This window comes from Glycine soja, chromosome 9 (assembly GCF_004193775.1).
Source record: "Glycine soja cultivar W05 chromosome 9, ASM419377v2, whole genome shotgun sequence".
Lineage (NCBI taxonomy): Eukaryota > Viridiplantae > Streptophyta > Magnoliopsida > Fabales > Fabaceae > Glycine > Glycine soja.
In genome coordinates, this window is record NC_041010.1 from 1,272,900 (window position 1) to 1,300,119 (window position 27,220).

Genomic DNA, 27,220 nt, shown 5'->3' on the forward strand with positions numbered 1-27,220 from the left:
AAAATAATTATAATATGCTGTATACATTATTTGTGGTAATTGAATTCACTACAAAAAATTTTACAACAACCCACAGATCAATTAAGATACTTTAGTTGTAAGACCTAGCCCATGTATAACAAATTAAGTTTTATTCAAATGTAAACTAATATTAATAATCTGTCATAAAATATTAATAGTGTAAAACTTCAAAAATATTAGAGATACCGTCTACACAAATAACGCAAAATTCTAGATAAAAATTAATTATAGGCTTATTATGCGTAAAAAATAATTTATATACTCGTACAAATTTCTTTAGGACAATTTGTTTCACAGATTAAATTACATTTTTGTGAATAATATTCTTGAGAATTATATTATTTCAAAAAATGTTTGATAAATATTTATCATTTGAAATATTTTTAACTTAAAATATATAAAAAAGGAAATATATTCCTAGGAATGAATTATGTTTGGAAATATATTTTTAACCCATGAAACAAACACATAGTATATTTTTTTTAAATAATTATTAAATAAAAAGTATTAAATACTTACCATGTAAAAGAAGCAAGAAGACTACATAGTAGATAGATTTTATAGGATCTATCAAAAAAAGAAAGAAATATAGGTTTCATAGGAGAATTTAAATTTTTTCAAAACAAAATGGAAATCTAAGAAAAAATATTAATGTAGTATATCATTATTTATTAATTGATTTTTTGCACAATATACAATTCATATAGTAAAATTCTAGATAGTTAAAAAATATTATTATTTAATTTGTCCCCCTATCATCACCATTTTATACTATCTTTGTAGTGCCATGATGATGGTTGCCATTGCCATTGTTCCAAAATCCCCATCCTTTGGTAGTAGCAGCAGCTATTTTTTAAATTGGATGATGCAAAAAGGCAAATTGTTGATTAAACCACCTTCTTCTTCTTCTCTTCACACGAATTCCCTCTAGTACTCGTCCAAGCAGAGGAGGAGTAGAAGAGGACAGACCAAGACAAGAGAAACATAGAAGAACAAAGAAACAGGTCTGTTTTTAAAAACCACCATTTTCTCTTTTATTTATTTATTTATTTTTCCTGGGAATACTTAGTTGGTACGAGGAAACACAGAGAACAAAGTCCCAAGTAGCAGTGTGAGGAGGAAAGAGAAAGGTGGCACCAAAATCAATCTCAGATCTCACAATCAGCACCACCCCAGATCCCATCTGATTGCTTTGTTCATTCACAAGTCTGGATTTTTAGTCTTAATTTTTGGTCAAAGTTTTATGGCTTCTTCATCTGGGAATCCTAATCAGCAGCAGCAGCCACAACCACAACAACTACAACAACAAAATTTTGATTTCAATAAGCTTTTCAAAGCACCAACAACATCATCACCCTCTATCCCTAATCCTTCAAATTTGAACTCTTCTCCATCATTCCCTGCTCCTTCTCCTTCCACACCCCCTCCTTCTTCTTACCCTACCCCTTCTTCCTCTTACCCTCCACCAACTGGCACATACCCTTATCACCACCCTCACTTTCTCCCCTATCCAGCCCTTCACCACCACCACCACCAACAACAACAACAACAACACCAAGAACACCCCCTTATCCTTCACCATCTTCCTCAAATGCATGCCCCTCAAAGACCCTCTATTTTTCAACCCTCTTCTCCCTCTCCCTCCTCCCCACACCTTCCTTCATCCCCCAATCCCCCCACTGGTGCACGCCTCATGGCCTTGTTGGGAACCCAAAATCCTCCCTCCAATCAGGAACCATCATCGGTTGTGTACTCATCTCCATCACCATCACCTGTGGTTTCTGATTTCTCAGTGCCACCAGCCTCCACACAGCAGCCCTCAGGGTCTCCTGTGAATCTGGCTAGTCCTCAGTCCACACCAACCAGGATGCTCAGCACCAAACTGCCCAAGGGGCGCCACTTGATCGGAGAGCATGCTGTGTATGACATTGATGCGAGGGTGCCTGGGGAGGTGCAGCCTCAGCTTGAAGTCACTCCTATCACCAAGTATGCCTCGGATCCAGGCCTCGTGCTTGGCCGCCAAATTGCAGTGAATAAGTCTTACATATGCTATGGACTCAAACTCGGGGCCATCCGGGTGCTTAATATCAATACTGCATTGAGATATTTGCTTCGGGGCCATACTCAGGTGTGTTGTGTCGCTGTTGCTTATGACCCGATCGCGAATGTGATTTTAATTTTCGTGTATCTGTAATGATTGAAGTGTAGTATTTCTGGTGTTTGTTTAGTCAAATGTGGCTTCTTGGTGCTAGTAGTTGATGCATTGGCTCTCTGGTTGAGGGTTGCTCACCCTTTTCATGTTTGATATTTTCCGTTTAAAATTGTATCAACTTTTGATGTGTTTTAGTGCCCTTGTGCCTTGGACAATTTGGCAGGGGTAGTATGAACTCATGTTTTGGATGATAAAAATGTATTCTTTTTACACTAATCTCTGCTTGCATATACTCTGCCTTGTTGTCTGTTGCCACGAGGCAAAAAAAAAAGAAAGCAAGATTATGTTTTTTCCTCAAATTTGTTGGGAGTTTGCACCTAAGAATGTAGAAGACTTTTAGTTTGTACTTCCATTTGTTTGCCATGTGTTGCATTCTCTTGATTTCAGTTTATCATGCTGAATTTTGATAGTGTAGTGCAAGAAAGGCAATATATTGTATAAACACACGATTGCTTTGGGGTTGTGTTTGACTTTGTCATTTCCATTAATTGGTTTAAATTATGTACTTATTGATATTTAGAGCAATATATTTAACCTATGGCCCCTTTTCTTTAGCCACTGTATGGGTACTCTTGGTAACTGTTTTCCCATGTTGATCATATTCTTATAATTGCAACTTTCTACATGCAATTCACGCTCTACCTCTTAAAAGTTATAGTGAATTTACTGTTGTTACATGCATTTGAGATGTTATTTTTACCTTTTATTCAATTTCCAATCTGTAACCATCTCCAATTTGTGCATATCTCTCTTTTATGTAGAGAGTAACAGACATGGCTTTCTTCGCCGAGGATCTTCACCTGTTGGCTAGGTAAATATCCCTTTTCTGTTTCTTGTTTGTCGTTTTTTTCTATATTATGTTTATTGATTATTTCCCCCTTTAATATGATCGCATTCACAGTGCTAGCACGGATGGGAGAATATTTGTATGGAAAATCAATGAGGGCCCTGACGAGGACGACAAGCCTCAAATTACTGGAAAAGTTATCCTAGCACTTCAAATATTAGGGGAGAGTGAGTCAGTTCATCCACGAGTATGCTGGCATCCCCACAAACAAGTAACACTGACTTTATAATTCTGATCTTAACTTTATTATCTTCCAATTGATGTTAAATCCTTTAAAATTTTAGCTTATCAGTTGGAATTTACTTACAGGAAATTTTAATGGTTGCTATTGGAAACCGTATCCTCAAAATTGACAGCATGAGAGCTGGAAAAGGTAAATTTTTTTCTGCAGAGGAGCCTCTCAAATGTTCCATTGATAAGTTGATTGATGGGGTGCAACTTGTTGGTAAGCATGATGGCAATGTCACCGAGTTGTCAATGTGCCAATGGATGAAGAGTCGATTAGCTTCAGCATCAGCTGACGGCACGGTCTGCATTTTGCTATCTTTCCTTGCCTTGCTCCATTGCTTCCTTTATTTTTTCATCCAATTTTGCACTAGTGGGATCTGGAAATGATTATGAAGTGTTGAATTCCTCGGCTTTAAATAGGGTGGGGAAGGGGATGCTGAATGGATCTGTCATTATATTACATCTTTGAGTTGTCAATATGAAAGAAAGATTCTTAATCATCTATTTTGCACTTCTAAATAACTTGTTTTTGTCAACAGGTGAAGATATGGGAAGAACGTAAGGCAACACCACTTGCTGTCATAAGACCACATGATGGTAAACCTGTTAATTCTGTGACGTTCTTGACTGCTCCTCACCGCCCTGAGCACATTGTTCTTATCACAGCGGTATATATGCTTCTAGTCTTTCCCTTCATTGGAAATGCGATATATTTTTATGCTTCAATTGGGGGTGCTTTTGGACTGTTTTGTTATGCAGCTTGACCATTTGTCATGTCTGCTTGAAGTGGTGTCTAGGTTCCCCTCATATCTTTCTAAACTAATTTCCTTTTCTAATTTCTATATGTATTTCCTTTACCACAGGGGCCACTAAATCAAGAAGTGAAGATTTGGGTTTCTGATAATGAGGAAGGCTGGCTATTGCCTAGTGATTCTGAGTCATGGAATTGTATTCAGACTTTGGATATAAGAAGTTCGTTTGAAGCCAACCCTGAAGATGCATTCTTTAATCAAGTTGTAGCATTGTCCCGTGCTGGTCTGTATCTGCTTGCAAATGCCAAGAAAAATACAATATATGCTGTTCACATAGAGTATGGATCCAATCCAACTGCTACACGCATGGATTACATTGCTGAGTTCACCGTCACAATGCCTATATTAAGTCTTACTGGAACTAGTGATAGTTTACCAGATGGTGAGCATATAGTACAGATATATTGTGTCCAAACACAAGCTATTCAACAGTATGGACTCAATTTGTCACAATGTTTGCCTCCACCCCTGGACAATGTTGAACTTGAGAAAACAGAATCCCATCTATCTCGTGCTTTTGATGCTTTGGATGGATCAATGGAAACTGGAAATATGCCACAAGTTCTTTGTGGCAGTTCTGAAAGTGCTCCTGTTGTGAGCGTTGCTGTAAATTTGCCTTCATCAGATATTTCTGGGTTACCTGAAGCTTCTATATCTTCGATATCAGATTCAGAGACCAAGTCAAATGATTTACCTCCTCGTAATGGTTTTGAACTTGTGCACTCTGCTTCACCTCCACTTCCTCAGAGTCCAAGATTGTCCCCGAAGTTATCTGGTTTAAAAAATTCATCAAATAATTTAGAGACTAGTTCAACAAGTGCTGATCACAGCAGCGAGCAGACAAATCTTGATTCTTCTGCTGAACAGAAAGTGGAATCTAAAAAAGATATGGCAGATGTACCTGGATCAGGTGACAATTTGCGAAAGGATGATAAAGTTGTTCAAAGTGATGTTTCTGTGGTTTCTAATGCCCCTACAACATATAAACACCCAACCCATTTGGTTACTCCATCTGAGATATTCTCTAATGCTGCTTTATCTTCTGATAATTCTCATAATTCTCAAGGTATGAACGGTCAAGATGTGGCTGCCCATAGAGATGCAGAAAACTCTCAAGTAGATGTTGAAGTTGTAGGGGAGACAGATTCTATTCAAGAAAATACTGAGTATGAAAGAGACAGAGACTCACACACAAATGTTGCTGAGAAGAAAGAGAAGTTATTCTATTCTCAGGCCTCCGATCTGGGTATTCAGATGGCTAGAGAGACCTATAACATAGAGGGAGCTTGTCAAGCTGATAATATTAAGACCATCAATGCACCTGATCAAAGTGGTAACTCTGTTGAGGAAGAAATTCAAGACACAAGTAAGGATGTACCTGCAAACATCAGTGAATCAGAAACTGTGGCTGCTGCTGTGCAATCTCCTGCACCTTCTGTGAAAGGTAAAAGACAAAAAGGCAAAAATTCTCACGTGTCTGGTGCATCTTCCACTTCTCCCAGTCCTTTTAACTCAACAGATTCATCAAATGATCAAGGTGGCAATTCAGGAGGGTCATCCATGGAGGCTGCTTTGCCACAGTTATTTGCTATGCAGGAGATGATGAGCCAGGTTTTTAATTTGTATTTGAAGTATATTTTTATTTTTACTGGCTTCACTTAACATGGTGCATGCTTTGCCTATACTTTTAATATTGCCCATGATTCTGGTAGTGCTGTTCTTTCTGACTTAAGTTGTTGTAGTATTAGTAGAGCATAGTCAATTGTTTTCTAGATTAATAGTGTGCTCCTATTGTAACCTTGTAGTCAAAATGGATTTTTAAGTTTTTATTAACTATCTTTATCATGATCAAATTCGGGACACAAGATTTTTTCTGTCAAACTTTGTGGAAGTTTCTGTAGGCATATAGTTTAGATACATGTGTAGCATCTTTTTGGGGGATAAAGACACAATGTGTGGCATATGCAGCCTGAAAATGGATTAATCTAATATAGATGTCCTGTAGAAGCCTGATCGATCATGTCCATTTCTTTCTTATGTATCTCACTTGGCTTTATTCCAATCCAGTAATTCCGAAAGATTGATTAGCAATACATTCACTATCAGCTCCATGGTTTTATGATTATGTGATATTATATAATAGTAGCATGAAGTTGCTTTTATTTTTGAACTGCTGGGTCTTGTAAGGATGCCACTCTCCCTTGCACCCATCCTAAAATAACATTTGTAGAAACTGTCTTTTCTAGGAAGGGATCTTTTCATGTCTTTAATATGGTTTTGCCTCTCTTATGTACTCATATCACCCAATGAGCTATTTTTAGATTTTTTTTTTGTTTCTTACTCTCCTTCGTTTACTATTTTACAGTTATTAAGCATGAATAAAGAAATGCAAAAGCAGATGAATGCAATGGTTTCTGTCCCAGTTACTAAGGAAGGCAAAAGATTGGAAGGATCCTTGGGTCGAAACATGGAGAAAGTTGTCAAGGCTCACACTGATGCTTTGTGGGCTCGATTGCAAGAAGAAAATGCAAAGCAAGAGAAGTTAGAGCGAGACCGTACACAGCAAATAACAAATTTGATCTCCAATTATGTAAACAAGGATATGGTATCTATATTGGAAAAAATCATTAAGAAGGAAATATCTTCAATTGGAACAACCATTACTCGTTCAATTAGTCAAGTTATAGAGAAAACTATATCATCAGCTATTACAGAATCATTCCAGGTTTGTATTTGTTGAAATCCTTTATCGACTATAGATATGGTTAAAGTAGAACTTACAAAGGCTTGGACAATTCTCACCTCATGAGTTAGCTTTTGGGGTTGAGTTAAATCCAACCCAAATTCTAGACGGTAAGCTTATCATAGATATGATGTTGGGCCACCTTCAACTATTCAAAAATCCACTTGATACCACAGCACTCCCAGTGCAATAAAAAAATCCACCTGGCCCCATGTATTTTCCAGTGCAATCTACCTGGTCACGCAACTTTACTAGTGCAAAATGAAAAAAAAAAAAAAAAAACCCTACAATCTCTATGCTCTAGATGTCTAATCCTAGGCATGGGGGGTGTGTTTTGAGATCCCACATTAACTATAGATATGACTAAAGTAGAGCTTGTAAAGACTTGGGCTATCCTCATCTCGTGAGCTGGGCTTTTGGTGTTGAGTTAGGCCTAACCCAAATTCAAGAGTATTAATTTCATCCTTTGAAAGTGCCTGCTGCTTTAATAGTCAATGTGTTTGTGGTTAGATTAGGTTAGCTTAGTTTTTTTTTTTTTTTTTTTGTCAATTTACAACTTTTCAGAGGTTACTTTATAAAGTAGTTGGATGCCATGCCATATGGTAAGCTGAAACGTTATCAGAAATCTTTGTGTGCCAATTATAGTTCATCTATTATTCAACCCTCCACCCTTCCCTCCTATATGGTGAATTGCTACTTCAATTTTTTCCTCACTGCTAAAGTGCCAATTTCTGCTTGAATATGTTTGACTGAGGTTATGTCATGAATTTTGCAGAAGGGGGTGGGAGACAAGGCATTGAATCAACTAGAAAAATCAGTTAGTTCAAAACTTGAAGCTACAGTGGCTAGGCAGATACAGGCACAATTTCAAACCTCTGGCAAGCAAGCTCTTCAGGTTAGCAGCTTCTGGTCAACATCAACAATATCTCTTAAAGCTCTTTTTGCATTCTCTTCTTTTCTTTTTTTGATCGTGTTGAGTATGAACTTTTATCTGCCTTTGCTTTCTGTGCTTTATCATCTGCTATATTTGCTGTTGGAAATTGTTTATACTTGGGAGTCTTGGACAACCTGACACATATGTTCTTCATAAAAAAATGGCAGACTTATGTTGAGCTGTCAATTATATATTACTGACAGTATAAGAGTAATGCTCTAATAGACTGGAGGTTAAATTTCTCTAAAAAAAATGGATGAAAAATTTAGAAACATTAATATCATAAATCCTTATCAAATGCTAAGAATTCAATGTTGTGTGTCTTAGTAATTCTTTTATAGCCTTATATCATTCGGATGTGCATATGGAGGGCCATTGTAGCTTCACATCTTTGAGTAATGCTCTAATAGACTGGAGGTTAAATTTCTCTAAAAAAAATGGATGAAAAATTTAGAAACATTAATATCATAAATCCTTATCAAATGCTAAGAATTCAATGTTGTGTGTCTTAGTAATTCTTTTATAGCCTTATATCATTCGGATGTGCATATGGAGGGCCATTGTAGCTTCACATCTTTGGGCATTCTGTTATTAAGATAAGGCAGATATAGTCAAATTTTATAATTTCTTATTGTAATTTTTGCAAGGTCTGTCGAAATTTTGGTGATACCTATTGGTTGTTGCTTAGATATGCCTGTATGCAATTTTAGATTGAGCTGGACTTGAACTGGACCATTTCTCTATTGTAGCTTCACTGTTGCTGTGCTCTTTTATTATTGCAAGCTTATCACCTGCCCATCTTTGGTTGTTCCTTCAAATAGCTTGCAAATTATGGGTTCTAGAATTCTATAATTTTCTATAGGTTTCAGTTTGCTAGCTAGTTATTAGACTGCTGGATTCTGAATAGGGTTTATCCCAGATTTATTGTATTTTTTGTTTCTAGGTAATGTCCAGTCATGCTTCTTTAAAATCTAATTATTTGAAACCCATTTCTCAGAGCCTGCACTTTTTAATGTGTTTCTGAAATTCTTCATTTTTAGCTATTCATTATCCTTGCAATCTCTTATTTCACATGGTTGTACAATTCAAATTAACTTCAGATTTTGGGTTTAGTTTGATGTTTGCTCTCGAAGCAGTCTGGAATTTTCTGTCCTTGTAGGCGACTAGGCGGGTTCGGTTAATCATTTCTTATGGTTTTGTTTGTACTTTGTAGGAAGCACTCAAGACTAGTGTGGAAGCTTCAGTCGTTCCTGCATTTGAGATGTCTTGCAAGGCTTTGTTTGAGCAAATTGATATCAAATTTCAAAATGGACTTGTGAAGCACACAACTGCTATTCAACAGCAGTTTGATTCTACTCATTCTCCACTAGCCATGACTTTGAGGGTATGTGTAGGATGCTTTTTGAAAGCAGCTAATATGACTTTTACCTTTGATGTTGTTTTTCCTGCCATAGGTTTTTTAGCCTTACTTATGGACTCTATTTTTTATGTTTCCTTTGTTAGCAAAGATATTGTTACACTTTGGTTTTAAGTTATGTGGCACAGTCAGATGCAACCTAAATAGTTTTTGTGATAGATGGTTGAATAATTTGTTCCTTCTGAGAAGTGTATAGTTCATTTCTTTTTTTTTTTTTTTGTATTTTTTAAAGGAGTAATTTGTGATAGATGACCTATCATGATTGTTTTTCTTTTTTAAAAAAAAAAACAAAATGGATTATTTTAGAAACTGCAAGTTTTTTTCACTTCTCAGCTGCCATAACAACTTACAAGGCAAAACGTCCAGTTATTTTTTACCTACATATGCATATCTACAAGATGTTTGAATCTTGTCTCATTGTTGGGAACAAGAAGCTAATTTATTATGAATCAAGAGTCTTGATTCATGACTGTCATATGGTGGGCCATCCTCACTACCATGTGCCAAATATATTAGTGGCCTTTCCTCTCTTTATGTCTGATTTGTCATGTTTGAAAACTCAATATGTAGTGTTATGATTTCACAGGATACAATTAATTCAGCATCATCAATCACACAAACTTTGAGTGGACAATTGGCTGATGGCCAACGTAAACTGCTAGCAATTGCAACTAATTCCAAAGTAGCTGCAGATCCCTTTGTAGCGCAAATCAACAATGGCTTGCATGAGATGGTATGTTTGTTTGTCATTTCCTTTTATCTTCCTATTTTGATGAGTGTGCTTGATATTTCATACTGGGAGATGACTTACACTTTGACAGACTGAGGATCCTACCAAAGAACTATCAAGGTTGATAAGCGAGGGCAAATTTGAGGAAGCATTTACGGGAGCCCTTCATAGAAGTGACGTTTCGATAGTTTCTTGGTTATGTTCTCAGGTATGATAATCGTTCATCTGTTGACTTGAGTCGCTACTCAGAATTACATTTTGTTTGAAATGGTGGTTAGAAAGAACTAGCAAAATGAAACAAAGCAAAAGGGGAGCTTCTTTTTTTCTAAATTCAACTGTAGATAGTGGATAACTTCTTCTGTATATTCCAAGCAAATATTAAGTGATTCTGGGGAAATGTTATTAACCTGTAGATTTTGAGTTTTTCCTATGGCAAAATTGTAAATTTCTGGGGGTCCTCCATGAAAATAGTAAGCAGAGTTTAAATGTGAAATTGATTTGCAGTTCCTATAATATACCTTGGCATAATGGAAAGTTTGCTACCTTGTGACCTGAGGCTCCTTCACTTGTGGGGGCAAAGCACCACACATCTACTTTTCTCATACAGCGCTAGGTGGGAGCCTTGTGCATTGGACCGCCCCATATTTTATTTCTTGTTTAAGGGTGAAATCACATCTCATAATCCCATTCCAGTCTATCCAACTTTCCCAAAACAAAATCTAATCAGACCTCTACATATCATTGTTGTTTTAACACATTTTTTGTAGTTTGTATGGTTATATCTGATAAAGTCAACGACAATGTCTCTAATGTATAGTTTCACATCTCTTCATAACCAGGTTGATTTAGCCCGTATTTTGGCAATGGTGCCACTGCCATTAAGCCAAGGAGTACTTCTGTCTCTTCTGCAACAGTTGTCCTGTGACATCAATACAGAGACACCCAAAAAATTGACATGGATGACAGATGTGGCTGCTGCTATAAACCCGGCAGATCCAAGGATTGCAGCACATGTGCGGCAAATATTAGATCAAGTGTCCCGAACACTGGGCCATCATCGGATTTTACCAACTACCTCCCCTTCAGAAGCGAGCACAATTCGCCTTCTCATGCATGTCATAAACTCGGTCTTGTTGAGCTGTAAATGACATTGTTGTATTTTTATCATCTGTGCAGAAAGTGTTGAGTATCAACTTTGGTTTGTATAGATATTTAGATAGTTTGGAGAGGGGGGATGAAGTGAACTACTGTATGTAGTTGTTTTGGTACAATTGATTTGTGTGAAATAGTTTCACTTTTTTTTTGTATGCTTAATTGTTTACATTTTGCCCTGGCCCCCTCCTCCTTAGGTTGTCTTTACACTTTATAGAGATATTATTATTGCCTTCACCCTGATGGACAAGGAAAAGTGTGACATCCTCATGCAAAGAAGTCAGCATTGCAATGACAGTTATTTCCAAGCTGCCTTTGGAGTGTAAACAAAACTCCAGGGTAGGCAGCAGTTGAGGCTGGGAGTGGCTGTAGCAAGTATTGACTGGTCATTGTATCCTGCTACAGCAGGCTTGGCCTTGTAAAAGATTTTGTGATTCTTAATAGTTGAGAACATGGGAGTGGCTTCAGAGGCTGTATTGTTTTGCTAGGATATTTTATGTGGGTTGATTCGGGTGGCAGTTTCCTATAGAGGTAGTTAAGAATGTCCGCAACATTTCAGATTATGTAAACTTTATACTAAATATAGCCACAGTAGCAAATTGAGTTTGACTTGAGACCTCCCTCCTAAATTTCATTTCAGATTCTTGCCAGAGCCCTAGTTTTTATGTACAACCTACTCTAGAGTTCAGATTCCCTTCACCAAGTGAAAAATTAAAAAAAAAAACAAAAAAAAAATGTATGTCTAACTCTGGTTGTTACTGTTTTACTGAATCAAAGGCATAGGTGCAAAGTTTAAGTGTGTTTAACTTGCTCATGCTAGCACTATAAATATTTCTAACAGCTTATAAATTGTTTGGTTCCACGTTTTGGATATGATTTTTGAAAACTAATAGTTAGAACTTCTACGTGGATGTTTGGTTTGGTTTGTACTTTAAAAAATACTGTGACACGTTCTAGTGTAAATCCAACGAATAAAAATAAAATGAATATAAAAACAATGATCTTGGTTTGTTGGCAATGACTTTTGTTTTAAAGCATAATTTTACAACGGATTTCCAAACATGTTCTACATCATAAACATGATTTTTCCATTTTTAATAAGTTTCTAAATACTCAATCAGTGTGTTTGTTTTAGCACAAGAAATTCACAAGCAATGCAAAAGCAACTGTTGTCGACATCCGGTAGTAACCAATGTGTTACCAAACCGGAGCAGATCCTCTGCAGTGAGAAAAAGCTTGATCCTCGGCAGTATTAAATCTCACCATTTATTTTTTTTTAAAATTCCATTTTATAATAAAAAAATATTATATTAATAAAATCTAATATAAGGTTAGGTTCTTTATCGTGGTAATGCCACTGCAGATGATTCATTCCCTAACCTAACCCTAACTAAACACACTAATAATGTATCATTGAAGTGATTGGTCCCAATGAGGCTTAACGTCTATTATAGATTCTAGGCCATTATACGACAGAAGTACATAAATCACAAGATAACCTGCCACAAGCCAAGTACCAATCTCGTTGGTGCCTAAGCAAATACCAATCTCTAGGAAGAAAGAAAACCCTAAAAAGGTAAAAACAATATATTTTAATTAGAGTGAGTACACTTCCACGATAAAGATTTTATTATATCGTTATTTATCAATACATTAAGTGTTGTATGAAAATTATACCCCAAGTGTTGTATAATATACACGTTATCGTTATTTAGAGGATTTACAATTAGTTAATAATATAATTTTCTTTTACACAAGTGTTGTATGAAAATTATACCCCAAGTTACTCTTAGTGGGATGATACCTCAAGTTTTGTTAATGGTGAATTCCTTCCTAACATGACAACGTTTTCCAACTACAGATTATGTTAGCTTGATTGGGTTTTTTGGCTTGGTCCCCCCGACTTGTTCATCCTTTTTTGCTCTCTTTTAATGATATTTGGTGTGGTCTCTTGGTAGATTTGTATGGATGTGAATATAGTTGGGATGCATATACACCCTTCATAGATTTTACACTAACTTTGTAAAAAAAAATGTATTATATGAAAATTAAACTCATTTTGCATGCATGAAATCACCATAAAATCATAAAAAAATTAAAATATGTTTTTTGTCTTCATAAAATTTGAAACATATGAATTTTGTTTTTGTAAAATTTTAGTATATTTTTTATCCTCGTAAAATTGAAATGTATCATTTTTTTATCGTAAAGGGTCGGACATCTATTATATGTATAATTAATGTAAAAAATCATAATCATATTTTTAAATTTATCCAATTTGAGCGATTTCTAGGTCAACATTTGACACATTTCAATTTAACGAAAATGAAAAAATATATTTTAGTTAAAAAAAACATAGTTTTTGTGCAACACAATACCACCACACGTGATTAGCTGTGGAGAAGTAATTAACAAAGCTATAATAAAGATGCACCTCTTTTTTTTATTATTCATTGCCTTGATTTTCCTTGCGGTCTTTCCTTTTCCAAAATTAGCAACGCCAAAAGAGGAGCTAACTCCTATCTCACATCAAATGGCTGATGTTATAGATTGGACCTACCGCAAGCGAAGGGTGCATGTGTAACAAATTTACATGCACGTGTGCATGTGTGCGACTGATTATTTTTGTGTGCTGTGTTTTGAGTTGGAAGATACGGTTTTACTTTTACCTTAAAAAAAAAGCATAGCGTGTGTGCAAAGCTCACCATTTCTAAATCATCATTTTTTTTCTTTACATTAACCTTACCACCACCAACATAGAAAACATAGATATACGTTCCTAAGCCCCTACATACCTGTCCCTTTGGCCTCAAGACTCAGGTATCCAACTCTACCATTTCTTAGGATAATAAATCATCATCATGAAAATTGTATCAATCGTTTCTTGAACATTTTGTTTTTTCAACATGAATTATAAGAGGTTTTTGTTGTTCACTTTTATAGTAACTTTTGTTTTTTCCATGTATATGTTAATTTCCATTTGTTCATTACAATTTTGATCTTAGTAGTACAACCTTTGGATGTGTTTTTTTTTTCACGGTTGTGTTTGATAAAAGTGTGTCAAATGGGGTATTTGACATATATACGAGTTGATAATGTTTTTGGTGAATCTTCCATTGACAGAAAAGGTATCAAGGGTGCTCATAAATGGAACGGGGGAAGAATAAGAGAGCAAGAGAAGATGATGAAGTTGAGATTGGGTCTTCTTTTGAGAATTATAACAACAATATTGCAAAGAAGAGAAATGTATATGGCATAAGCTTCAAGAAGGAGAAGAATAATGAAGTGGAAGAGAAAGATTGTTTCAAGGCATGGGATTATTCCCATTTGACAATGGGAGTGTTTGATTTCCCTTGGCTGAAAGATGGTGTCATATCCAAATCATATGAATGCTTGGATTTTGAAGACAATTTCTTGTCATCTCTAGAACGCCAAGACACTTTCTTCAAAGCTTCTTCTGGCATTGATTTCTCTGAGGAGTATGGTTTGTGTGAAATTCCAGAGGCATCAATGGCTCATATTCAAGAAGCCAAGTTGGTTGAGGATATGTGGAAGCCATTTGAGAGTAATGGGTTGGAGCTGGAGCCAGAAGGTGGAGATTGTATTTGGAGCTTTTTACTCAATAAACCTCTTTGATAGAATTTGGATTCTTGTATTCATAATTCAAAAAGTTTTTGTAATTATCCCGAAGAATTGAAATAAAATTATGGTAGAACTATGGCAGTTGTTGTATGAGGTCTAATCAATTATGCTAGATGCAACCACATAACGGATTTGATGTCATGTTCGAATTCACACTTCGATGATTTGAGAAGATGTCAGCAAACAACAAAGCCAAGAGAGCAATTGATAAACAACATTTGGTATTTCTCTTTCATGTTAATGGCTCCAAGCTACAATCTTCACATGGATTTGTCATCTTCAGGTTAAGGGTCTATAAATCTATTGATCAATTCTAGTCCGAGACCAATTTTGTCACTTTTTTTCTTTGATCGTCCAAATAAAATTTACATCGACTTGTATGCTAATCAATTAGAAAATGTAGTACACAAATATGAGACTTAAATTTATGCAACATGTATGTACATGCATTTACTATCTATTCTATGCAGGACATGTATATACCTTATATGTGGAATTCATGATATTTTCCCAGTTGAAAGGGATAGACTTCATGCCATTTCACCCCACAGAACCTAATGTAAAACATTAAAAATTTGAACCTAGAATCTCAAAGTGGTGTATGTAATGCACAATCAGTATATGCAATGGTCCATGAAAATTGAAATCCAATTCTGTTCACTACTGTCCAAATTAAGCATTGGAGAGAATGAAACTTCATATGTAGTTCAGACAAATGGGAATTTGTGAATATAATATATATTAGAGAGTAGTAATTTGTAGCTTTGTGGAGTTACTATGTGGAAATGAGTGTAACGTTTGACTGTTTGAGGGTCCAAAGGTTGTTTTAACATTTATAGGAATCATAGAAAGCAATTTTGTCCTCCCATAATTTTTTTTTGATTAATAAGAAGTATCTAAAACTTCTTATTTGATTCTTAACTAATCTTTTCGTATCAGATCCATCATTTTGAGATAAAATAGCATCTCTAATTTTGATTTCATGTTCAAGTTAAAGATCGAATTTCAAATCTTGAGTAAAGAAATTAAGTGTCGAATTACTTGTACTAATAATTTTTTATCTATCATGATGTCTTTTGATTGCTTTTGGAGTATGCTATTCAATTGGATTTTTCATTCATTCATAAAGTCAAATGATGAGAACCCGTTAGATCAAGATCGGATGACTCATATTTTATCTCCATAAACCATACTTGAAGCAGACATTTGAGATTTGAGCCATTCAATTTTCATAAACAACGGCTATGGTTTGCTGACTGCATGATGAAAAATTCAACTATATATGCTCACATGCATATCCACACAATTTGATTTTTGTTTCTTAACAGCATTTTCCATTTATTTTTAGTGGTCGACATAAGTATGTTGCTTTGATGACTTCTGTTGTATAAAGGCATCATACGTTACCTATCAAAATGATTGATTGAGTGCTGCTTGCTATAGTTGTGAGTGATTCAATTCTATTTATATATATCTGTGAACATTGATCCTTCTGAAAACTTTTCTCCTTGTTAGTGGAACGATTGCTTGGGCGTAGAGAAAATGGAAATCATAAATGTGTGGACATGCTCTTTATTTTCTGACAACAAACAACAATAATAATGAGATGAACCCCAAAATACAAAGCATTCTCTATGGATTAATTGTTTTTATTTAATTAATGTTTTTAATATATAAATTATATTATATTTAAAATTATACTAAATAAGTATTTTAAATATATAAAATATATTTTAAATTTATAATAAATAATTTAAATTATGATTTAAAGTTAGCTTTAATTATTAATATTTTCTTAAAAGTTGAAATGTAATTCAGAAATAGAGATAATGCATGATAAATTAAAACAGAAAGAAGATTAAGAAGATAAAATGAGAGTAATCTTGAGACAAGAATTTTTTTTAACTAATTAATAATAGTGATGGTGATGTGTGAAATGTACATTTAGAGGAAAGAAGATACTAGTATAATTAATAGAGTGAGAAGATGAGAGTTTCATTCTTCAAATCACTTTTTTTCTAGTTTATAATAAACAAAATAATTATTTGAGATAAGACTCCTTTTTTATTATTAAGGGGAGAAGAGACACAGGAGTAAAGATAAAGAATCAGCACGATGGTTTACAAACAATTCTCCTAACACAATTATTTGTATAGATCGTCACTTGAGGAGAAAGTTATTGTATAAAACAATATAATATGATATCTTCTATATTGTGATGATGTTACCATGGAGATTTCAATCTTACAAAATTATTTAAATTTTTGCTAGTAGACGGTAGTTGGACAAATTTCAAGTGGCAACAAAAGAATAGTTAGTAGAATTTTTTTAATGTAAAATAAAAAAATTGTTAGCGGAGTTACTTCTGGCTGCTACCACGTTAGTAAGGACAATGCAAATAGATAGATACATTGAAGTTGTTGAAAGATAATTAATAATAATAATAAAAAAAGACAGAGCATTTTAAGAAAAGCAAAACAAAGTTACTATATTGAATCTATGCATGACGCTATTTCCCAACTCCCATGGAAGTTGGTTCCATTTTTCTATTTCTTAGACTAAAATGCATCACAAATTCAAAGCTCAAAATGAAAAATATTAAAAGAACATCAATAATTGGAAATGGTACTCTGCACTTTGGTAGATAGTTGCAATCTTTCATTGTGCCGACACTTTCGGTTTCTATTAATCTACTAATATTCCCTAAAACAATGTTGTAATTTGTGGTTTTCACATTTCCACAACACAAGCCATATTTTGGCAACAATCAAAATGTGAACAAAAATCTGCACATGTTTTATCTTTGAGGGAAAAATCTGCATATGGTTAGCCATATTTTATCATTTCGTTATCATGATACTAGAATATTTAGTAAACCAGGCTAGGGTGTTTGTGGATTGAATTGGATCTCTTTTAAAGGGAAAAATCATCCAATTTAATCATTTTAATTTTATTAATTTATCCTTCAATTGATTTAGTATAAACTTTTAATCCAATCTAATTTAAAGCTGTTTTTGGAAGGGATTGGTTTTCGATTTTAATCCTATTTTTTTATTTTTTTAAAAATATTAAATAAAAGATAAGATATATAATGAATATAATAATAAATAATTTCAAATATCAAATATTTTATTTATATGTGATTATATAACTAATAAGAGAATATTTATTAACTCAAATATTTAGTAAATAAAAATAGAAACGAGTGATATATATATTATGTTTCTGTTTGGTTTCTAAAATTAAATTTGAAATTTGATTCAATCCAATAAATAATTTTGACTTTTCAATTTTTTGATTCCTTTTATTTTCGATTTATTTAGTTTTCGGTGTTTAGATGATTTTTTCGATTTGTATTAGATTGGATTGCTTTATGAATACTGCCTTCATGATTTTGCTGTATTCATGTGTACTTTTTGTTTTTCATCTTCAATGTTTCTGATGATTATAGACAATTAGGACCCAACTACGGAAAATGGTGAAGCAACCGACAATATGTTGCCCCCAATAATCACTCCTCCATCTCATGAAAATGTTGGTGAGACATAATTGTATGATAAATTATAGTATGATAGTGCACTAATAAGTCAAATATCTCTCTAGAAATGATGAAGATGATAAATGTTTTTTTTTATTGAATTAGATATCAAGAGTGTTATCTAATTCATTTGATCATAAATTAATTCTAGTTGTGATTCAATTTTTTTTTTTTACACAATAATATTGAATATAAGTTCTCACTGAATAAATAATTCTTAATGATATAAATGCAACAAGATCTTCCACAAATGCTATAATTCTTTGAGTTAGATGACAAATGGTTTAGTACTACTGCATGCTTAATCTTTTTTTATTTTTATTTTTATTAATAGTCCATGGAGAGCCAACGAAAGCACACATAGTGGCTGCACGTTACTTATTTAGGTCTAAGTTATAAAATACTACTAGTCAGAGTACAGGTTCAACCATATTGTAAAAATATTTTAGAAGCTAGTTAATTAAAATATTTAGTGAGATTCATGTTTAAAAATTACCCCAAAAAGAATATCATTAATATAATTAATTGCAATGCTGATTTTTTTTCGTCGGTGCTTTTCTAGGTGCAATGTTTTTCTTGCTTCTATTATTATGTACGAGAAAATAATATTTGAGTGTTTGATATTAGGAAAAACTTATTACAACTCACTTTATATAAATTCGAATATTAAATATAAAAATAAAAATCCTAATTTCACAATAGTTCAGTTTTATCTGGTGTATATATATATATATATATATATATATATATATATATAATGTAAAAAAGAGAGAAGGAAGCAACAATCACGCGGGTACGAGTGGCCAACCAAGCAATTTACATTCACATGTGATGGTGAACTAACTTCACGCGTACAATAAATAATTCAATTTTACTAATATTATCAACATAGTGACATGTATTCTTTCTTACCACTATAACTTGCTTGGATTGTTTCATGAAAGAAATTTATTTATTTATTTTTATAACTTATAAATAATGTTTATTTAATTCAATTTAAAAATTATATTCATAATTTTTTTTACTATCTCAATATATATTTTTTTATATACTCTTTTTTTAAGAGTAAATAGTGTACTAAAAGTGTAATTTTCAAATTATTATTATATAATATTTAATTACAAATTAACTTATATAATGAGTTTATTAACTTTTATAACAATTAGTTTAAAAATTAACCATGATCTCTAATTGGTTGATGATATAACCTTTTTTTTTATAATTTTTTTTGTTATTCCATTTTTTGTAAATACTTTAATATACACCATGATTTTAAATTTTAATAGAATGTTTTATTTTTAAAATAATTAATAGAAATTACCATTTTTTAAATCTTAATTACTTGAAAATATGTTTTTACAAACAATAATTAAATAAATATAACCTTTTTATATACTTTATATATTTATTAATTATCTTAACAATTTATTTGAATGCTGTAAAAAAAGCAATTAATTTGAATCAATACCTCTAATTCAATACACTAACTAACACACGTTTAACCGATAATAATTTGTAAATTTCAAGTTAACTTTTTTTTAAAAAAAAAGACAAGTTAACTTATACTACTAAATTCTTTTAATTAATTTTATTAAATACAATTTACATCAACCGATAGGTTATTGATTCTAGTGATCTCAAACTTAATTTTAGATTCCATTAATAATAATTAATCAATTTTTTTATAAAAATTAATCATCAATAAAATTTGTCAATATTCCACATAATATAAAAAGAATAATTTACTTCATCAAATTACTATTAATTTGCAATAAAGTTCATTTGTCACCAATATATCTTGATTTGCCCGTTTTCTTTCATCTTTCTAACGACATTACATAAATCATTGTTCTTAGGAGCAAAAAAAGTTGACGTTTGCAAATAGTGACACGCCAAATTAAGTTACACACAGAAAGACTCGTTCGTTTCCTTCTCTCACTTCCCCTTTTCTCGTCCATTGGTTCACTTCTTTTCATTCTCTCTCTCTCTGAGAAGGGTAAGAAGCCATTCAAGGAAATAAAAATCGCAGTCTTCAAAGAACGGGCACACAAGAAAGCGCGTTTTTTTTTCCTCTCAACGTAACGGATTTTCTCCTTCACTGTTTCCAACATACCCAGAGGGAAAAGAGAAAGTGGGTCTTCTTTTCTTCTCAGAAAGTTTCATTCTTGGCTTCGAATCTCTTCATTTTCTTGATCTCTGTCCAAAGGGTCTCGTGTAGTGTAGTGCCTTTTTTTTTTTTTTTCCTCTTTTTCTCGCTCTAGAGAATGGTGGCAGTGAGAAACATTGTGCTGCTGTTGCTTTGCATTACTGTTGTGGCTCCGATTGTGCTCTACACTGATCGCCTTGGCACCTTTGAGTCCCCTTCAAGTGAGTTTCAATTACTTTTCTTTATTCAAATTCATTTGCTTTGGCTATTTGCTAATGGTTTTAGTTTTCTTTGTGTTTGTTTTTGGAATGCATTCTGCAGACAAACAGGAGTTTATTGAAGATGTCACTGCTTTTGTAAGTGGTGATCTTGAATGATTCTTCAGTTCTTTTAGTAAAGGTTGAGAGAGAGAGATCTTTGAGTTTCTGAATATTCTTTTGTTTTAATGTGTCAGGCTTTCAGTGCAGCAGACTTTAGTCATTTGAATCTGTTACCCCAGGTGTGGTTTTATAGTTCTCTCTTTTCTTCTTTTTTTCCTTTTTTTCTAATTGTTGAATTTGTCATAATTTGTTATTTGTTGCTGAAATGTCTCATTTTGCAAACAGGAAACTTCAACGGCTGTGAAAGAACCTGTTAGGGTTGTGTATACTGAGGAGGATTCAACTAACAAAAGGAATTTGCCTCAAGGTATTTTGTTTGGGTGGGTTTCTCTGTTGTTCAGTGAGATTTTTTGGTCTTTTGAGCCGTATTTTTTGGGGTTTTGTTTGTTTGTTTGTTTGTTTGTTTGTTTGTTTTTCGTTAATATTTAGTTAATCATATTGTCATGTTGAACTAGGCTTGCAATTGGTGAAATCAAGGGAGCATGTGTTTGCCAGGATGTTGTCAACTACAACTGAGGAAGATCTGGCTAAAAAGGAGAACCCCATTAAACTGGTGACTGATGGAATTAAGCAAGGAAATCAAGGTGATGCATCTGGTGAAAATGTAAATGGGGAAGATGCTATTGATGTTGATGACAATGATGGGAAACTTGCTAAATCAATTAGTGCTTCTACTCAAGAGCCTGAAATTAAGGTAGGTGATATATAGTCCTCTCTCTTTCTCTCTCTGTCTCTCTCTCTCTCTGTGGTGTGCCAAGGCTAACCCTATACTGTGTACATTGATAGCTCTTAGATAAATTTGATTTCAATTGCAAACAGAAATTTGTAAATTGGTAGTTTTGATAGATGAATTCCTTGTGAGTTTAAATATGCATAGGTTTACGTCTCCCTGATGTAGGCATCTTTTTAGGCCAGACTGTGCATTTGCAGCAGAGGACATGCAACAAATTTATGCAGGGTGTGATGCAACCCTGTTCTGTGCAGATACAACATGATATTCATGTTGAATTGGTGCAATATCTTTTCCTTTTTCAGTCAAGGAAAGGGAACAAACAAGTTGCTAGTATAGCTATAATAGCATTGCCTGTGTAACATTCATTACTCCATTTTTCCAACTCCATTTATCAGAAAATTAATCATTCTAATGAAGGAAAACCAACCTCAATGCATCTTAAGATTTTTATTTGTTTCGCATCTGATGCATCTTTTTTCATGCTGCCATGCAGGAGCAACAACTAGCCACAGAAACTTCTAGCAAAATAAACCAAAAAGGTTCTGAATTGTCTGAAACCAATAAGCAGAATGATCGAACACCATCTGATGCCCGGGTGAAGCAGATAAAAGATCAGCTTATCCAAGCTAAGGTCTATCTTTCCCTTCCAGTTGTAAAATCCAACCCACATCTCACTCGGGAGCTTCGATTACGGGTAAAAGAAGTTTCACGAACACTTGGGGAAGCAATCAAAGATTCTGATTTACCTAGGAAGTATGTTCACCTTTAGGAATTCTGTTATATCTATCTTCATGTTTCCCTGTTATGTTATGATTCTCGAGCTTGTACTTACCTCATTTAGTTTCTCTTTCTACCAATACCATAGACATAATGAATAGCTCAATTTCTGCTCTGAGCTACATATTTGTTCAGTCTTAATCTATATTTGTGCTAATGGCAGTGCAAATGAGAGAATGAGGGCGATGGAGCAGACACTGATGAAAGGAAAGCAAGCTCAAGATGATTGTGCTGCTGTTGTGAAGAAGCTTAGGGCTATGCTCCACTCATCGGAGGAGCAGCTTCATGTTCTCAAGAAGCAGACTTTGTTCTTAACACAATTGACAGCAAAAACACTGCCCAAAGGTCTTCATTGTCTTCCATTGCGCCTTACTACTGAGTATCATAATATGAATTCTTCTCACCAACAATTCCCCCATCAAGAGAATTTAGAAGACCCCCATTTATACCATTATGCCATATTTTCAGACAACATATTAGCAACAGCTGTTGTTGTGAACTCAACTGTTTCCAATACTAAGGTAATCTTTACACTTTGAAAATTGTCTTGACATGTTTTTGGCTGCCAAGATCATTTAGAAACATCAAAGAAATTTGGTATGGCTGTTCTGTGGTGTAACTACACTTTATCTATCTAGTTTGAGTAATAAAAAACTTGTTTCTATTTCATTTTTGGCCTGAGTTTTTAAAAGATTTAATAAAACAAAAAATGAAGAAACTAAAAGCATCAATATCATTGATGCAAATGTTACTTTTGTTTCCTATTGACACCACTTGCTCATTATGATATTTTTTTTAATTAATTTGCAGGATGCCTCAAAACATGTTTTCCACATTGTCACTGATAGACTCAATTACGCAGCGATGAGGATGTGGTTTTTGGTGAATCCACCTGGCAAGGCAACCATTCAAGTTCAAAACATTGAAGACTTTACATGGTTGAATGCAAGTTACAGTCCTGTTCTTAAACAGTTGGGTTCCCAATCCATGATTGATTATTACTTCAAGGCTCATCGAGTAACTTCTGATTCAAATCTTAAGTTTCGGAATCCAAAGTATTTGTCTATCTTGAACCACCTCCGGTTCTATCTGCCTGAGATCTTTCCAAAGCTCAACAAAGTGCTGTTTTTGGATGATGATATTGTTGTGCAGAAGGATCTGACTGATCTGTGGTCAATTGATTTGAAAGGCAACGTAAATGGTGCTGTAGAAACTTGTGGAGAAAGTTTTCACCGATTTGATCGCTATCTCAACTTCTCAAATCCTCTTATTGCGAAGAATTTTGACCCACATGCTTGTGGGTGGGCATATGGTATGAATGTCTTTGATTTAGCAGAATGGAAGAGGCAAAACATCACAGAGGTTTACCACAACTGGCAGAATCTGGTATGTGATGTACTTTGGGTTACTTTTCAAGTAGTATCGCTTGTGATTGATAGGTACTTTAATTATATGTAAGATTAGTTACAAATATTATTTCATGAATAAAATTAATTGAATTACAATTACTACTAAGATCCGGCTGATACCTAGTCATTTGGCAATTGTTCTTAATGGCCCTACGGGGAAAGTTGAGACAGACTATCTGAAAATGTAGGAAATAGTAATGCGTTCAATGATATTTAATTGGGTTGTGAAAGATGTGAATGTATGGTTTGTTGTGTTTTTTTTTAAGGTGATATTCATTATGAATCCATTCAAACTGCATTTAGATTGCCATTAGTCCATCCTGTTTTTGAAATATTTTGTTTCTTTCTGATTTTCTTTTCTAATTAAACTAAAATGCAGAATCATGATAGACAACTATGGAAGTTAGGAACACTGCCACCAGGTCTCATAACATTCTGGAAACGCACTTTCCCGCTGAACCGATCTTGGCACATTTTAGGTCTTGGCTACAACCCCAATGTCAACCAAAGAGATATCGAGCAGTCTGCTGTTGTACACTATAATGGGAACATGAAACCGTGGCTTGAGATAAGTATTCCCAAGTTCCGACGTTACTGGACGAATTATGTTGATTATGATCATGTGTATTTGAGAGAATGCAACATCAATCCATAGATAGGTCGTTTTGGTATGTTTAATCATTGAAGTTTTCTTAGCATTTGCCAGCACCTTCTAGGTCTGCGATTCCATCTGTGTAGGGCTTCTACTTTTTTAAAGCTTTACAATTCTTTTTGTATACGTGTTCCTGTTTTTAAATTGGTATTTTTTGGTCTTGCAACCCTTGATCAGAAACCTGCAGAGAATGCTAACTGTACTTGTAAATGAAATGAAGAGGCTAGTTCTTTTTATTTCTTTGTGATTCTTCTTTGGCTCTATGTTTTAGATTGTACCCTCCCACCTCCCCTGCCCCTTTTTCAAAACAACTCGTCTTGTAGTCTTCCTTTTATTTCTTGTACATGTTTTTATTTAAGTTGACACTCTTCAATAGTGTATCTAGCTTTGTACAACCCTGTGTAGAGTGCTAGCTACTCTTTTGCTACATGTAATAATACAATACCTTGTGCAATTTATTAATTTTAACCCATCATTAATCCATTCTTGAATTTGTTTCTTCTTCCTATTGACATATAGCAATCAAATACCCTGGTTATCATTTCAATTTAGATGGGTTTTTAGTACCTTTTTTTCAATCTCCTTAACTTGTCCAAAACTTGTAAATTTTTTTTCTGAAAAATGTTTTTTATTTATAATTACAAGGAAAATATTTTTCTTATTTTTTCTATTTTCATTGTATTTTATACAATTTTCTTAAATCAAGAAACGAAGTAAAGTAATGTAGCATTTTTGTAATTAAAAATAAAAGCAGAAAACATTTTCTCAATCCAAATAACCTCCAGGGATTCCATTTTTTACTTTATAGATGTAACTCTAGCAGCTGAAGCTATTTTCATTTTGGTTGGTGGGCTATCAAGCTAAGAGGTTTATTGTCTGGAGGATAAGAAAAGGCAAAGTTGTTGAATATAATAAACGTAGGAGGTTGGCTCCACCGGCAATGTAATGTCTATATTTGGTGGCTTGGTTAGTGCCTCTTCACGTTTTCAGTATCATGTTTCTGATCTTTTTTTTTTTTTTTCAAGTGGCAGGCAGAGTATGGACAGATAATGGTTAAGAAATGTTGCTATATATATAAACGGAGAAAAGTAGAAGTACAAGTATGCTCAAGTGTGCATGCTTGTGACTTGATTATTTATGAATATAAGATGGAAGTAGGTTTGAGTGGAGTGAAGAATGCATCAAAAAAATGTTCATGTAACACCAAAAAAAACATGGGGAATAATTAATGCGAAATTATTTTAGTTTAATTAGATGTTTTAGGTTTGAATTTTTTATATGTAAATATATTAAATATTTAGAGAAAGAGCTTTATCAATCATAATAATTTTATTTAATTCAAACATAATTAGTTTTAATAAAAGATAGGCATAATCTAGACTAAAAAAAAATGTCATGTGGTTTACACGATAACCTATTTTGGTAGGGATCCATTTACAGATCTGTCACCCAATAGGACATGCATAGAAATGATGACAATTCAGCACAACAACAAGTATCTTCAAAGAATCAACACTTTTGTTTTCACGTGGTGGTGGAACCCATTGTGTTTATTTTATTGACAAGTATTTTTTTATTTTGTGTGTGTGTGTGTGTGTGGAGGGTGTTTCTTATTATGATCACGTGCGTTTCCATAGGGGGGAATGGGCTTTCTTGAGAAAATGATAGTACAAGTCACAATAGCCCGAAATTGGACAACAAAAGTGTGAACTGTCAGTGATTTGTGAAGATAACCGATAAGAAAAAATGTGGTTTAGAGAAAAGTAATGAAAGAGACTTTGGAGCAAAAATATAATTGCTTTAATTTTTTTTAACTTGCCCATGTACAGGTGCAGGGTATATATTAATTGGCATCTCGAGTGAGGAAACTTGTTAAGTAAGAAAGTGGAAGTTTTGTACATTATTGATTTGAAATGAACTAATTTTATAAGATATTTTAGTTCATATATAAATGGTACTAGTTGGTAAGGTCTTATTTTGATCACTGGGGCTCAATTGGAAACTAATGACAATTAATTCCTGGTGACTTGTTGGATGTACAAAAATTTAAGTAACTTAGTGGATATAAAAATCATGAATTTGATGTAAATAAATGAACTTTGAAATATGATATTAATGGTGAGTAGTTTTAAAAAAAATTCTTAAACAAAAGATAATGATAATAATAATAGTGACAACGACAACAATAAGAGTGATATGAATATTTAGTTCTCGGTGGCAGGGAGTGTATGCTCCAACCAAGATTTTATAGCTGCCCTGAAGTCTGAAAAGGAGCTTGATGTGCCATATCCATGATTATAGTATAGCAATAGTAAACAAATTTGTTTAAGCGTGTCCCTCACATTTTTCTTCATGCTCATTTTTTCTACACTTCTCTTTGTCTCTCTTTCTTCCATGAGTGTTCCGTGTTGGCCTTACAATTTAATTGATGTATATGAACGTGACTTGGATGTAACCCATAAGAAATGTGGAAGACTCATTTCTCATGTTCATTCAAAATGGACAATATGGAGTATGTATCTGAGTTAGATTTAGCTTACACGTCTAGCCAACATTGCTTGGGCCGTGATACAATGTGTTGCAAGTAAAGGAAACAAGAAATGTTACTTGTACCTGTAAAAGACCTTCCCAAATAAATAATGCTTTTCATACCACAATTGCCTTTATATAAATTTAGAAAGAATGAATAGTACTTTGAACAGAAGCACAATCGGACTTAGAGAAGATGTTAACAAATACTTTTTTTTTAATTATCGCTGTATGGTAAGATGAGATATCTTGATGAACTTCAGTTATTTGGGTTGAGATTAATATTCAGTCTGAAAGTTAATCATGCTTATATTTTAT

At 33.7% G+C, this 27,220-nt stretch overlaps 3 protein-coding genes and 1 long non-coding RNA gene across 7 annotated transcripts; all 4 read left to right on the forward strand.

The window, feature by feature from the left end:
- The first annotated feature begins 809 nt into the window (after positions 1-809).
- On the forward strand, positions 810-11,712 carry LOC114367085 (enhancer of mRNA-decapping protein 4-like). 3 transcript variants are annotated; one of them, XM_028324179.1, is made up of 13 exons: positions 810-1,025; positions 1,091-2,149; positions 2,995-3,044; positions 3,135-3,291; positions 3,390-3,608; positions 3,848-3,976; positions 4,172-5,731; positions 6,486-6,845; positions 7,639-7,758; positions 9,011-9,181; positions 9,801-9,947; positions 10,036-10,152; positions 10,784-11,712. In XM_028324179.1, exons 2-13 carry the CDS (start codon positions 1,265-1,267, stop codon positions 11,090-11,092), a joined length of 4,224 nt encoding a protein of 1,407 aa, XP_028179980.1. In that variant the 5' UTR covers positions 810-1,025; positions 1,091-1,264; the 3' UTR covers positions 11,093-11,712. The 3 variants fall into 3 exon arrangements, with proteins under 3 accessions (XP_028179980.1, XP_028179979.1, XP_028179978.1); XM_028324178.1 differs by having other exon boundaries at positions 1,110-2,149; XM_028324177.1 differs by having other exon boundaries at positions 810-2,149.
- A 2,024-nt stretch (positions 11,713-13,736) lies between these two features.
- Positions 13,737-14,814, forward strand: LOC114367600. 2 transcript variants are annotated; one of them, XM_028324790.1, is made up of 2 exons: positions 13,737-13,916; positions 14,225-14,814. In XM_028324790.1, the coding sequence occupies exon 2, from the start codon at positions 14,244-14,246 to the stop codon at positions 14,730-14,732; it is 489 nt and encodes a 162-aa protein (XP_028180591.1). In that variant the 5' UTR covers positions 13,737-13,916; positions 14,225-14,243; the 3' UTR covers positions 14,733-14,814. The 2 variants fall into 2 exon arrangements, with proteins under 2 accessions (XP_028180591.1, XP_028180590.1); XM_028324789.1 differs by having other exon boundaries at positions 13,740-13,916; positions 14,220-14,814.
- Positions 14,815-20,092: 5,278 nt separating this feature from the next.
- LOC114367839 (probable galacturonosyltransferase 4) lies at positions 20,093-24,853 on the forward strand. Its single transcript, XM_028325053.1, has 9 exons — positions 20,093-20,643; positions 20,744-20,778; positions 20,877-20,921; positions 21,028-21,109; positions 21,258-21,496; positions 22,029-22,288; positions 22,476-22,833; positions 23,123-23,698; positions 24,101-24,853. Exons 1-9 carry the CDS (start codon positions 20,541-20,543, stop codon positions 24,374-24,376), a joined length of 1,974 nt encoding a protein of 657 aa, XP_028180854.1. The 5' UTR covers positions 20,093-20,540; the 3' UTR covers positions 24,377-24,853.
- A 174-nt stretch (positions 24,854-25,027) lies between these two features.
- LOC114367840 lies at positions 25,028-25,650 on the forward strand. Its single transcript, XR_003657277.1, has 2 exons — positions 25,028-25,315; positions 25,405-25,650. It is a non-coding gene; the product is annotated as an uncharacterized LOC114367840 (long non-coding RNA).
- Positions 25,651-27,220: the final 1,570 nt, after the last annotated feature.